Source organism: Maniola jurtina, chromosome 25 (assembly GCF_905333055.1).
Source record: "Maniola jurtina chromosome 25, ilManJurt1.1, whole genome shotgun sequence".
Taxonomy (NCBI): Eukaryota; Metazoa; Arthropoda; class Insecta; order Lepidoptera; family Nymphalidae; genus Maniola; species Maniola jurtina.
The window spans coordinates 6945191-6960643 of record NC_060053.1 but is presented as its reverse complement, the minus strand read 5'-3'; the positions used below and the strand labels follow the sequence as shown (position 1 = coordinate 6960643).

General features: G+C 38.2%; 1 protein-coding gene across 1 annotated transcript; it reads left to right on the top strand.

Annotated features, from left to right (window-relative positions):
* Positions 1-718: 718 nt before the first annotated feature.
* LOC123878046 (RNA polymerase-associated protein Rtf1-like) lies at positions 719-14821 on the top strand. Its single transcript, XM_045925068.1, has 19 exons — positions 719-889; positions 2136-2253; positions 3389-3586; positions 5097-5160; positions 5937-6056; positions 6428-6618; positions 6959-7051; positions 7463-7647; positions 7980-8091; positions 8881-9007; positions 9237-9342; positions 10183-10314; positions 10629-10757; positions 11481-11593; positions 12170-12338; positions 12899-13000; positions 13549-13647; positions 13930-14053; positions 14440-14821. The coding sequence occupies exons 1-19, from the start codon at positions 821-823 to the stop codon at positions 14544-14546; spliced, it is 2358 nt and encodes a 785-aa protein (XP_045781024.1). The 5' UTR covers positions 719-820; the 3' UTR covers positions 14547-14821.
* The last annotated feature ends 632 nt before the right edge of the window (positions 14822-15453 follow it).

The following is a 15453-nucleotide window of genomic DNA, read 5'->3' as shown; positions in this document are numbered from 1 at the left end:
AGTCGGAAAAGGATAGGTAAAAGGAACTTGAACGATTCAAGTACTTACCGCATCGCCGATCTATTTCTTTCCACGAATCGAAGTTTAGATTCTCCACTACACTGCTGCCTCCGAATGGTAGGTTCTCAGGATAAGTTGTTCTCCGTCACAGTTGTCCGATACAGCTACAGGTACAGCTTATCCTACCGACTGCGCCAGTAATGTTTAGGGTCGCAGGAGGTGGATGGAAGAAAACTAGTCGGCGATAATATCCTTATAATAATTATATTCAAAGTTACATTTAAATGAAAAGACTAAAAACTAGTGCTTATCTCTAAGGATGAGAATATTCTAACTTAATATTACGATTCCCACATCGCGCGGGTTCTGGTATTACGCCGCGTCAGCTATACGGGTCGTATTCGTACGTGGGAATGGGAATGCATGTTGCGCTGGCTCACTATGTATCAGCCGCTGGCTTCGCCTGCGTAACAAACTAATAAATATTATGAAAAAAGTCATTATTGTATACTTTTTTTAGTTTATAATATTATATAGTTAATACATGCCTTTTATTTATGTAACCGCATATCTATTTTTAACTAAGAGGTTTTAAATATTTAAACAAAATATGCTGGATTCTTTTTATTATTGAGAAAATTAAGAATTATTTCCGAGGAAAAATGGGTTTTTTATGTGGAAATATTTTCAAGGAATGCGCTGATAACAAATCTGGCAACATTTTATTGGTTGCTTGTATTGTAGAGGTTGACGGACAAATTCTTAACGTCGAAAAAAACTCGTAACGTATTTCGTAGTTCGTAGTTTTAAGTGCATCAAAATGGCCAAAAGAAAAAATAAGCCATTGATAGATTCAGATTCTAGCAGCGAATGTTCAGATTTGGACTCCGTAAGTTAAATCATAATCACTTTAAGTGACTTAGGTTAGTTTCGTCTCGAGAACCGTCGACATTCCTTTGCTGTTTATTGGCGTATTCAGGCCAAGATCAATGTCTGGAGGGTCTAATTATGTCTAATGCGCATTTCTGAACACATAATTTTAGAAAAAACACTAATTTGCGCTTTGAAAATTCGTTTGCTACGATTTGAAATGCAATGTTTTTGATTGGTGTTTAGGCTATGCCCTCTTTACAAAATACGCATGACTCATGGAATTGAAAGAAAAAGGAATGTTTTTTAACCTTTCTTTGGCCGACATTTCTTATCCGTAAGAAATTATGTACTTGTAAACGTGTAGTAAAAACTAAAAATAAATGAGTCTAAAGTCATACTTTATATGCAAGTACTGTGTACTACAGAACAGCTGCATTCGTTCAAAAACCTTACATAATGTTTCCAAACTGAAAGGGACATAGTTTTTAAAATAAAACCTCTTTATTACCAAGAAACCTAGAATTTTAGTAACTTTTCAAAGATATTTTATGTAATTAACATATTTTTACCATATTTCCTTACTCTTAGAGTCATATGCAAAGGATTTGCAAAGAGTCCACCACACCATCCCTAAAAACCCCTTTTCCAAAATGTGGTGAGACAAATATTAAGTACTATATGATGCCTGTGACTTTGTGTGGATTTAGGTTTGTAAAAATAGCAAGGGAACTTGTCAACTTTCTGGGATAAAAAGTAGCCTATATTCCATATTATGGGACCACCATTTTACCACTGAACTGCAAGACGTCGGGCGAGTTTCCATCCTTATGTCATCGACATTCCATCTACACGCACGAAACGTTTTGCGTCTTCATTCCTCATACGCATGGCTAAGGTTTGGAATACTCTTCCGCGATCTGTGTTTCCTACCAATTACAATCCGGGTATCTTTAAAACAAGAGTGAATAGGCACCTTCTAGGTAAACGCGTCCCATCTTAGACCACATCATCACTCTCCATCAGGTGTGATTGTGGTCAAGCGCTTACCTATAATGAATTTAAAAAAAAAAAAATGCAAGATATCCCTGTACCAAATTGATCATGCCTACAACTTTGTCCACATGGAATTTCGATTGTCCTTGTGTCTTACATACTAGTACTACTAGTATTACTAGAATCTGAACTAGTATTACTAGAATCTGACAATATTATATTAAGTTTGAATTTTTGGTCAATACTTAATTCATCTAATTGTATTCCAGCAATTTCTAAACCTGGCAAAGAAGAAGAAGAAACCAGAGAACTCCCCGCCGCAATCAAAACCAAAGCCTAAATCATCAGGCAGTGAATCAGACTGGGATGAGGATGATAAGAAAAATAGTAAGTATCCCATCCATCACACTACACTAATATTATAAAGGTGAAAGTTTGTGTGTATGTGTGTGTGTGTGTGTGTGTGTGTGCGTGCGTGTGTGTGTTTGTTACTCCTTCACGCAAAAACTACTGGATCGATTTGGCTGAAATTTGGAATGGAGATAGATAATATCCTGGATTAGCACATAGGCTACTTTTTATTTCGGAAAATCAAAGAGTTCCCACGGGATTTCAAAAAACTTAAATCCACGCGGGCGAAATCTCGGGCATCGGCTAGTACATAATATATGCCATCTAAGCAATTTACACTTTAAAATAAAATTAAAAGTGTTTCAAGTCAGATGGATGCTGGGTTCAATGCACACGCTTAGCAGGATATGTGATTGCCTAGTGACAAATTGTAAATAATGCATAGAATTATATTTATTTAGCAGACGTCCGTGACTTCGTCCGCATGGATTTAGGTTTTTCGAAATCCCGTGGAAACTTTGATGATTTTCCGGGATTAAAGTAGCCTATGTGCTAATCCAGGGTATAATCTATCTCCATTCCAAACATCCAAATCCATTCAGCCGTTTTTGCGTGATTGAGTAACAAACATCCACACTTTCAAATTTATAATATTAGTAGGATCAGGAGATTAGGATATGATGGTACTTTTTATGCAAGTCCGACTAGCACTTGACCAATTTTTAGGGTTCCATACCTCAAAAGGAAAAACGGAACCCTTATAGGATCACTTCGTTGTCCTGTCTGTCAAGAAACCTATAGGGTACTTTCCGTTGACCTAGAATCCTGAAATTTGGCAGGTAGATAGGTCTTATAGCACAAGTACAGGAATAAATCTGAAAACCGCGAATTTGTGGTTACATCATTAAAAAAAAAATTAAAACGTTTTTCAGTTTTCAAATAAGATAAATATACCAAGTGGGGTATCATATGAAAGGACTTTACCTGTACATTCTAAAACAGATTTTTATTTATTTTTAAGTATAATAGTTTTTGATTTATCGTCCAAATAATGTTAATGTTGGAAAAATGCCCGCGTACGGAACCCTCAGTACGCGAGTGTGACTCGCACTTGGCCGATTTTTTTAGAAAACGCAAAATTTTATTTCAAAAACTAAATTATTTCCTACAGGCAAATCATCATCATCATCAGGCTCAGAATCAAATAGCGAAGCCCGTAGTGACACCTCAAAGAAAAAAGAACCAGCAAAGACTAGTAGGAAGAGTTCCTCCGACCACTCTGATGATAGGAAGAAACCAGAAGTCAGGAAAAGTACTGAGAGTGTGGAGTCTGCAAAGAAGAAAGAAGTTTACAGTGAACCAGAGGAAGGTAAGTTTGTAAGGTAGTTCTTCTTTGAGGCTATGCACCTGCATACAGGTTTACTGCTACAGGTTTTGACAAGGAACTATAAAGTGGAGGCCATCATAATGGATCAGAGACGATCCAGGAAATCCAAGAACCTTCTTAGAAGGAACCATAAAGTGGAGGCCATCACAATGGATCAGAGACGATCCAGGAAATCCAAGAACCTTCGTGGAAGGAACTATAAAGTGGAGGCCATCACAATGGATCAGAGACAATCCAGGAAATCCAAGAACCTTCTTGGAAGGAACTATAAAGTGGAGGCCATCACAATGGATCAGAGACGATCCAGGAAATCCAAGAACCTTCGTGGAAGGAACTATAAAGTGGAGGCCATCACAATGGATCAGAGACAATCCAGGAAATCCAAGAACCTTCTTGGAAGGAACTATAAAGTGGAGGCCATCACAATGGATCAAAGATCAGTTCTTGGATTTCCTGGATCGTCTCTGATCCATTGTGATGGCCTCCACTTTATAGTTCCTTGTCAAAACCTGTAGCAGCCAGATGCAGCTGCACTTTTCTGACTAGAATTAAAGTAGGACTTCGTCTGTGTTGGTGTTAGCTGGCGGGCGTGCTCTGCCTTTTTGGAGTGTTTTTTTTTTGTTAAAACTGACTGGAAAGCACTCTAAGGGGGTGCCGTGCGTGCGTCGGCGATCGCCGGCACAGACGGGGTCCATACTTGTATAGTTTCCTTAACTTGTTACAAATAACTACAAACGTGACATTGGCTAATCTTTGTAAAGCCAGACGAGGGAAAAAAAAAAAAGAATTAAAGTAGCTTTCTCGGGGTAGAATTAAAGAGAGAACTCTCTCCAAGCAGTTGTCTTCCTTGGTAGCACCAGCTGGGCCAACTGTTACATGTTGAAACTTCTACATTAGTAGAGATTTCTAAACGCTCCATTAGTGTGATTCAGATTTGTGTGTTTTACAACCCATCACTTGCCCATTACTGGGTACGGATCTCCTCTCAGGATGAGAAGGTTTTAGACCATTTGAGGCTTAGTCAAAGTCAAAGTCAAATCTTTTATTAAAAATAGGAAACATTTTACACGATTGTCACTTGTTGGATTTGTAATATAATGATGTAAGGTGATAATTAATTACATACTAAAGCTACAAGGGTTCCAAACGCGCCCAGGTCTGAGAAGAGCACACAACAAACTCAGCCGAGTATTCTTTTTATCATCACCACTTCTTCTCTTTCTTATTTCTGTACAAATTGTTTCTAAGATGTTAAATCCATGATCAACCCATTGCTGGTCCACTTCTGAGCATGGGTCTCTTCTCAGAGTGAGAAGGGTTTAGGCCATAGTCTGCCACGCTGGCCCAATGCGGATTGGCAGAGTTCACACACCTTTGAGAACATGGAGAACTCTCAGGCATGCAGGTTTCCTCACGATGTTTTCCTTCACCGTTAAAACAAGTGATATTTTTTTTTAAATGTTAAATACAAAACAGAATTAATTTTCCACAGGTGAGGTGTCCTCTCACTCATCAGACAATGATTCCATAGATTCAGAAGAAGAATTTGATGATGGGTAAGTTGTATTATAAAGAACTAGATGATAACCACGATCAATCATGAAAACACAATGGGGATGATGCCTAGGTCAAAAATAAATTATTTCTTGGTAATTATTCAAATAGAGGGTTTTCCAAAATTCTTAAAATCCACATTTGCTACTAGTTTTAAGTTTTAACCATTATTATAACTGCTAAACATTTTAAATTACTGATTTAACAAAAAAAGTACATCAAATTACGTAAAATATGTATGACGTCACATCTGTGTATTCCATACTAAGCGAGCATTTTGATGTTTGATGAAAAGTCTCTTTTTTTTGAGATTTTTCTCAAAATAAAAAAAATTATATACTTATAGCCTGTGTTACTCAAGATGATGTGAGGATTCAACGACAAACCTCCATACATCCAAATCTGTTGAGCCATTTAGAAGTTATGGTGGAATAAAGAAACTCACATACATACCTACTGCATACATGAACCCTCAAAACAGTACACTCCTTTCTTTGGGCAGTTTTTTATTCGATTCAAGTCTCCCTTGACTGATATCTCATCTGATAGTAAGTGATGATGCAGTCTAAGTCTAGTAGGAGGCTGAATTGGAAGAGGTATGGCAGTTTTCATTAAAACCATACTCCTTTGGTTTCTACACGGCATCGTACCGGAACGCTAAATCGCTTGGCGGCACGGCTTTGCCGGTAGGGTGGTTACTAGCCACGGCCGTAGCCTCCCGTTAGACAAAAAGATGCCCTTGGTTTTTTGCTGTTGTGTAAAAAGTTATATTTTGTAGATATGACGAGAATCTCATGGGCGATGAAGAGGACAGAGCGCGCCTGGCCGCCATGTCAGAAAAGGAGAGAGAACAGGAGATATTCAAACGCATTGAGAGGAGAGACTTGATGAAGACTAGGTAAGATTCTACATTTGCCCTTGAATCCATTCATTCTTAAAATTTCCGAATTTATGTTGAACTAGCTGATGCCCGCGGCATCGTTCGCGTGTGTGTAGGTTTTTTTAAAAATCCCGTGGGAATCTTTGATTTTCCGGGTTAAAAAGTAGCCTATGTGCTAATCTATCTCCATTCTAAATTTCAGCCCAATCCGTCCAGTAGTTTTTGCGTGAAGGCGTAACAAACATACACACACATATACATACATACACACAAACTTTCGCCTTTATAATATTAGTGTGATAGTATGATACGTTTGGAAAATCGGTCCAATTTCGACCCATCTCTATAAAAGTGTCTTTCAGTTCCATAAAACAGCAATATTATTACAGATGGGAAATTGAGCGAAAACTCCGCTTAGCTAAGCGCTCGGCGGCCGAGCGGGGAGCCTCGCCCGGGGAAGTCGCTCGGCGGCGCTCGGCTCGCAAGCGCCGGCGAGCGTTGCGCGAGCAGCGAGCGAAGCAGGAGCAAGCGAGACAAGCGCAGGCGGCTCGCGAGCGAGAGGCGGAGAAGGAGAGAAAAGGTTAGTGTTTACTCAACACGCTATAAATAGACACGCTACCTGGCTCAAGATCACAGACCATGACCACACTTTCATGATCTCTTAACTTGTCTTGACTGGAGAAATAATTTTATTTTAATTTAATTAAATTTTATTTTAATTTTATTAAATTTTATTTTATTTTATTTTAATTTTATGAAATTTAATTTTATTCTATTTTAATTTAATTAAGTTTTAATATAATTTATGAATATTGTTTATTTTAGCTTCATTACTTACCTATGTTACAGACAGGTGAGAATAGAGCAAGCATTCGCTTGCTTAGTCTAAATCCACCTTTACAGATTTTATTTTCTTTCAGAGTCCGAAGTCAACGAACAGAAAGAACCAGAAAATGAAAAAGAGAAGCCGCCACAGAGTCCAGGAGAGATCGAGGATGACTCTAAGGATGCTGGTAAGAATATCAACATGATCAACGCATTGTCAGCCCACTACTGAGCACTGGTCTCCTCACTGAATAAGGAGGGTATAAGCCCATAGTATGCCACTGGAGTGTGGATTGGCGGACTTCACAGTTCACACACCTTTGAGAACATTATCTATGGAGAAATCTCAAGTATACAGGTTTCCTCACGATATTTTCCTTCACAGTTAAAGCTAGTAATATTTACCGAAAAGTTAGGGGTGCATGCCCAAAATCGACACCTCTGACCTCTGGAATAGAAGGCCGACATCTTAACCACTATCTATCTATCTAGGCTATCACCAATTTTGAAAACTTTAAAAATGATTAAAAAATTTACAATGTCACTATAGATATCCAGTGTGAAGGACCAATTTTGATGAAATTCCTTTCCTTTCACAGAGCGTGACGCGGAACGTTCCGCCTCTCCCTTATTCGGAGCGAAAACGGAACGTAAACGCAACGTTGACGACCGACGAGTAAACGCGATGGCGTTGTTGCGCGCGCAGAGAGACGCGCGCGCGACCAGAGTCGAAACTAAACAGAAGAAACGGGCTCAAGAACAGGAGAGAAAAGAAGAGGACGACGTGAGTGTTGCTATCGCTTTCTCAAATACAAAAATTCGATTTTAAAACAATGTCGTCAATAGTCCGGTTCGAAGGACCATATTTTTAGTGTCTCAGGATAGAAAAGAGACGGATGACGTGTGTTGCTAACTTTTTCTTACATGAATTTTTATGCAAAAATTCCAGCTTATAACATATTTTCGTCAAAAATCCGGTTCGAAGGAGCATATACGAAAATTGAGGCATTATTGTTACTAACACACTAACTTTGTATATGGACTTCTTGGTCTGAAAAAATATAATTATTTATTTATTATTTATTTATCATTTATTTATTATTTATTTATTTATAGGATGCAGAGGAAGAAATAATAGGGGGTACAAGCAAACAGAGCGTCAAGTTAAAGGCGTCAGATATTTACTCTGATGACTCTGGGTCGGAATCTGAGGACAACAAATCTCAAGGTAAACCATTCTATCATTTATTATTTTCATCTTTGCTGGCCCACTAATGAGCACGGGCACAGTCCACGACAGTTAACGAACTTCTTGTGTACCACAAATTCACGGTCTTCGGATTTTTTCCTTTACTTGTACTATAAGACCTACCTATCTGCTAAATTTCATAATTCTAAGTCAACGGGAAGTACCCTATAGGTTTTCTTGATACACGCAACAGACGAACAGACAGACTACAAAGTGATCCTATAAGGGTTCCATTTTTCCTCACGGAACCCTAAAAAGTATCTATATACAGGGTGTATAAAGGACTTCGTCTGTTGGCATTTGCTGGCGCGCGTGTTGTGTTTTATTGAAGTTTTTTTTTGTTGAAAGTGGCCGTTTTTTTTGTATTTTACTGGTGTTTTTTGGTGGTGGAACTGACTGGGAAGCGCTCTAAAGGGGCGCCGCGCGTATGTTGGAGAGCGCCGGCACAGACGAGGTCCATACTTATATAGTTTCCCTAACTTGTAAATAACTACAAACTTGACATTGGCTAATCCAAAACCAATAAAATAAAGCCTTTGCTTTGAAATGAGCTTGAGCCTCAATAGCTCAACCGGTAAAGGAGTGGACTGAAAACCGAAAGGTCGACGGTTCAAACCCCGCCCGTTGCACTATTGTCGTACCTTCTCCTAGCACAAGCCTGACGCTTAGTTGGAGAGGAAAGGGGAATATTAGTCATTTAACATGGCTAATATTCTTTTCTTTTTTTTTAATGAGAAAAAAAAGGGTGTATAAAATAAATAATTTCAGGTCGCAGAAGCTCGTCAAGTTCGTCCTCTTCGGACGTAGAGGAAGAAGAGAAGAAGAGGGAAAGAGAAGAAGTGGAGATCAAATACGCTGACACTCGGGATCAGATCAATAAACTTAGACTTAGCAGGTATGTATGTATGAGACAAACTCTATCTCCCTGGCACTATAAGCATTGTGATCTTAACGAGCAGACCCGTCTCGTTCACCTTGATATGATAATTTTTGAAATACGTCGTTGCGCATGCAAAGTCCGCTATGTTATTTTTTAGAATTTTCGTTTTTGTTATCATTTTATTGATAAGATGGGACTTTTATGTAAGTCAGTAAATAATTTGATTATTGTTGGCGTTTTTCAGGTTCAAATTAGAGAGACTAGTGCATTTGCCATTCTTCTCTCGCGTGGTGACAGGCTGCTATGTTAGGATCGGCATCGGCAACAATAATGGCAACCCAGTGTATAGGGTAAGCATTTTTAACCCCCGACCCAAAAAGAGGGGTGTTATAAGTTTGACGTGTGTATATGTCTGTGGCATCGTAGCTCCTAAACTAATGAACCGATTTTAATTTTTTTTTTTTTTGAAAGGTGACTTGATCGAGAGTGTTCTTAGCTATAATTAAATTCAAATTCAAATTATTTTTATTCAATTAAACTTTGACAAGTGCTTTTGAATCGTCAAAATAATCTACCACTGGTTCGGAATGCTGTTCCTACCGAGAAGAACCAGCAAGAAACTCGGCGGTTGCTCTTTTCAAATGTACAATTTCCAATAATTGTACAAATTGTAAAAATTGTTCAAATGTACAATTACAATCCAAGAAAATCGCTTCAGCCGTTTGAAAGTTATCAGCTCTTTTCTAGTTACTGTAACCTTCACTTGTCGGGAGTGTTATAAATGTTTAATTTACACTTGTTACTTTATTTTTTCGTGTTAGTTTTGACGGCCTCCCTGGCGCAGTGGTAAGCGCTGTGGTCTTATGGGAAGTCCCGGGTTCGATTCCCAGGAGTGGCTTGGAATTTTATAATTTGTCTGGTCTGGTGGGAGGCTTCGGCCGTGGCTAGTAACCACCCTACGGGCAAAGTCGTGCCGCCAAGCGATTTAGCGTTCCGGTATGATGCCTGCCATACCCAGTCCAGGTTACCCCGCTTCCATCTTAGCATCATCTCTTACCACCAGGTGAGATTGCAATCAAGGGCTAACTTGTAATTGAACAAGATAAATAATATAAAGGAGTTTATAAGAACCCTGAAAACATAACACTCCTTTTTTGGGCAGTTTAAAAAAAATGGTTTTTTTTTTACAGGTAGCAGAAATAATAGACGTATACGAAACGGCGAAAGTGTACAACCTAGGTAACACACGAACAAACAAAGGCTTCAAGCTACGACACGGCACACAAGACAGAGTCTTTCGACTCGAGTTTGTGAGCAATCAGGTAACTAACAAACAGACTTATTAAGCTTTCATTTCCGTCCGTCCGTTCGACTGTCCGTCTGTCGTGATGTCAAGAAAACCTTCAGGGTACTTCCCGTTGACCTAGAATCATGAAACTTGGCAGATAAGTAGGTCTTATAGCACAAGTAAAGGAAAAAATCCGAAAACCGTGAATTTGTGGTTATCACCAAAAAAACCGGCGACCTTTCGGTTTTCACTCCACTCCTGTAACTGTTGAGCTATCGTGGCTATGAGTTTATATATGTCATCTTATTTTTATATCGCCAAATAAACGATTTTTCTTTCTATTTATAGGAATTCACTGACAACGAGTTCCAAAAATGGCACCGCGCCATCAAAGAGGCGAACAAAAAGCCACCCACCATGGACTTTGTTAGGAATAAGATCACTGAAGTTAAGGACGCACTTATGTATGAATTTAAGGTGAGTCAGTCCTTTTTTATTATTTTTAGGGTTCCGTACCTCAAAAGAAAAAATGGAACCCTTATAGGATCACTTTGTTGTCTGTCTGTCTGTCAAAAAAACCTATAGGGTACTTCCTGTTGACCTAGAATCATGTTTGGCAGGTAGCTAGGTCTTATAGCACAAGTAAAGGAAAAAAACCTGAAAATCATGAATTTTGCATCACAAAAAAAAATATTAAAATGTGTTTCAATTTTCAAAGTAAGATAACTATACCAAGTGGGGTATCATATCATCATATTATATCATGGTGGGGAGCTTTACCTGTACTTTCTAAAACAGATTTTTATATATTTTTCTGCATAATATCGTGCAAAATGTCAGAAAAATACCGGAGTACGGAACTCTCGGTGCGCGAGTCTGACTCGCACTTGGCCGGTTTTTTTAAACTCAGATACCAAGTTAGTCCTTGACTACAATCTCACCTGGTGGTAAATGATGACGCAGTCTAAGATGTAAGCGGGCTAACCTGGAAGGGGTATGGCAGTTTGTATTAAACCCAAACCCCTTCGGTTTCTACACGGCATCGTACCAGAACGACAAATCGTTTAGCGGCACAGCTTTGCCGGTAGGGCTAGCCACGACCGAAGCCTCCCATCAGACTTGACTAGAGAAAATTTCGGATAGAATTTATTTTTCTTAAATTATGACCTTATGTAATTGTTTTTTTTTTTTTTTTGTTAGGAAGAAGACATAGAAAAAATAGTAGCAGAAAAAGAAAGATTCAGACCACACCCCACCAACTATGCGATGAAAAAGACGCAACTAATGAAGGAAAGAGACGTAGCACAATTGAGGTAGGTTTTAAATAAGACATTATCAGCAATATATAACTATATATTGCTGATAATATAATATAATATTAAAGGAATCACTTTACTTTTTTGGTTGTATTTTTAGTATGAGCCATAAATTATCTATTTTAAAACTGTCAAACTGTATCTGTCCTTTTCATCTTACATTAGTAAGATGTGGATGCAAATACTCTAAATTTTAGTTTTTTTTTATAATCCATAAATGTGAAAGTGTGTCTGTCTGTCTGTCTGCTACCTTTTCACGGCCCAACAGTTTAACCGATTCTGACGAAATTTGGTACAGGGTTATATCCCGGGGACGAACATAGGCTACTTTTTATCCCGGAAAATCAAAGAGTTCCCACGGGATCTTTAAAAACCTAAATTCACGCGGACGAAGTCGCGGGCGTCCTCTAGTAACAATTATTTATTAGTTAGCTTCATTCATATGTATTTAGGTTTTTCAATAATCCTGTTTAGAACTCTTTGATTTTCCGGGATCGGATGGGTCGTGACAAGATTGCAGACAGACAAACATATTTATAAAAAGTATTAGTAAGAATTTTTGTTGTATTTCAGAGGTGACGAAGAATTAGTAGCTGACTTGAACGCAAAACTACAAGAGTTAGAAGAGAGAGCGAGCGCTTTGGACAAAACCAGAACATCCTCCATACAGAGTATCTCATACATCAATAATAGGAATAGGAAACTTAATGTGGAAACTGCTGAAAGAGCTATTATGGAAGAGGTATGTACCCTCAAAATACTTTCTTAATGAGAGTAGTTTTATGGGAAATCTATATTATTAAGAATTTACTAACTGGCTTGTTGGAAAGCCAGGAGAGATGACAGTAGAGATGTAAGCTCTATTAAGACCTCAATCCACTTTCCTTTTTCTACAACCGCAACGCACGCCACCGCAAGCAATTTCAAACGCCCGTTGTGCCAGAGCCTTTTTTCCACGCACATGCAAACTGTCAACAATCCACTAACTCTCTTCGGCGGTGTTCCAACTAGATTACAACATGGGGTTATTCAAGGGGCGGACCAACAAATTCCTGAAAGGCTGGCAACGCATCGGCGGTTCACCAGAGGTACCGCCGATATTTTTATTCATAAGCGGCGGTAATCACTTCACATCAGGTGACCCACCTGACGTTTGCTCGCTATTTTTTTTATTTTTAAAAAATCAAGTTTTTAGACCCAGAGGCAAAACCATCCCAAAAATTAATTTATACAGTGTGTTATAACCATATGATAGGATAAACAGTTTTAGGGACCACTAGTATTTTAATACTATTGTTTCAGTTCAAAGCGAACAAAGGCAAGAAAACAGACGACCCGTTCACACGGCGACACACCAAACCTGTCATGAACTTCAAGTCGCACACAGGCGCGACCAGGACGCAGGTAACGCTATATTGATACACTAGCTGTGCCCGCGACTTCGTTCGCGTGGAATAGTGACTTTTCGCGCTTTATATAGCCACGGACGCTCAGGCGCGAGGCGCCGTGATTCTTTAAATTGACATAACTTTTTTATTTATGAACCGATTGACATGAAATAAACACTAAATGTTAAGTGAAGCTTACTACAATATATTAGTGAAAACCGTATCTAAATCGAATAAGCCGTTTCTGATATTAGCGTGCACAAACACACAGACAAACAGACAAAAAAAAATTAATTACAATTTCGGGTTCGGCATCGATATAATAACAACCCCTGCTACTTTTTTTTATATATTTCCATTGTACAGACACCACTTTTCTACAATTTTATTATATGTATAGATAAATAGTAGATAATAAATTAGATATAGATAAAATAGATTAATTTACTATACAGTAACCTGTGTTATTATTATACTACCTGAACACAATCAGCAATGCAAATCAGCAGGCTGGGCGAAGTCGGGATGGGTCAACTAGTAAAAATAATCATTTTTTTTTTGCAGGAGCTATTGAAAAACGAAGAAGCCGCCGCGGAGGAGATAAAGATAAGAGAAGAAGAAGAGAAGGTGACTAAAGAACAGCAGGAGAAAGAGAGACTGGCCGTGAGTATTTGTTTTACTAAAATAAATAAATATACTCTTTGTCGTCCGTCTGTCCGTCAACGGGCTGTAACTCGTGAACCGTAATAGTTAGAGAATTGAAATTTTCACAGAATGTGTATTTCCGTTGCCGCTATAACAACGAATAATAAAAATTTTAAACTAACCGCCATGAAAATTTAAAAAAAAATTAAGTGTTATTTCTTATACGATACTACGGAACACTTCGTATGCGAGTCCGACTCGCACTTGGCCGGTTTTTTTAACTATTATTATTCTTTTCAGCAACAAGAAAATCCGAGCGAGACGGAGAAACAGAAAGAGAAAAGGAGCCTCGCTACGGACAGCAGTAGCTTATATTCTTTACACGACTTCGATATAAGTATCGATATAGATTTACCGATATCAAGTAAGTAGTCTAATTGTTTTTTATTTAATCATAATTAGAGAGATTATTTATAAATATAAAGAATTAGAGATTACCTACTTAAAAACTATAATGAATAATATTATAACAGAATGCGTGCGTGCGTGCGTGCGTGCATGTGTGTATGCGTGCAATTATTTTAGACTATATCCATGGAAAGAAGTTAGCGTAGGGCTCTCTATTATGTTATCCCATACATATTATGACAGACAAAAACTCCGAGAGCGTTAACCATTTTGAGTCACCACTCGCCAACCAATCATAAGCATGTTTTCAAAAAACATTCGAAATTCAATTCGAAAACATTGTTTCGTTAGTTCACTGTTCCACCATCATCCAATATAAAAACGTTTTTTTTTTTTTTGCAGAAGCAGTATCAAATCAACCAAAACAGAACACTACTAAAGTCAAAGAAACCGGACCGAAGCGATGCCTCAACTTAGAAGAATACAAGAAACGCAAAGGATTCATATGAGTGCGACAGGGACGGAGATATACGAGTGTTAGTGAGAGACAGAGATAGCAGCGACATGCTTATGCAAAAACATTTAAGAAGAGTACTTTGTACTTTCACGCCCCATACAAACGGAGTTTGCTTGATCTTCCTCCTTTTTGGAAGTCGGTTAAAAGTTGATACACCATTTTAGGGTTCCGTACCAGAAAAGTGCCAAACCAAACCTCTGCTGTCTGCCTGTCCATCTGTCTGTCAGCAGGCCTTATCTCGTGAACTGTAATAGATAAAGTTGAAATTTTCACAGAATGCGTGTTCCTACTGCTAACAACATATAAAAAAAAATCAACATGGCTGCCGTGTTTTTTTTTTTTAAATTGACGTGTTATTTCTGGTTACTCTTCCGGTTACGCACTTGGTCGCGGTTACGTCTTAAGAGAGCTCTCCATGGTTGCTTCAAGTCGAACGTGAGAGCATGGGGCTTCAAAGTGGTTAGCGCCAACTGAGATCTTTGTCTCTATCATTTATATGGAATTACATAACAGAGAAAACGCTATACTAACTTCATAGGCTATAGATCAACGAGTAATAGAGAATTTAGACTTAATACGTTTGTATGGAAAAGCGCTCATGATAATTCGTTTACTTAAGAAGTTTCTCCGTCACTCGCTCCATAAAAACGTAGTTCCAATTTCATTTGAATATTAAGCAACCAAAGTCGATGAAATTTTGCAGACATATTCTAGAAACTAATATCCGTGCCTGTGGTTTTCCAGATTTCTGTTAATATATTCGGTTTCAAAGTTACACGGTCTTAAAAATTCACATACAAATCTTTGAGCCCCTGTTATTTTAAATCCTACATATTTTTAGAAAAATCTAAAACACCACATATTAGTTTCTAGAATATGTCCGCAAAATTTCATGGACT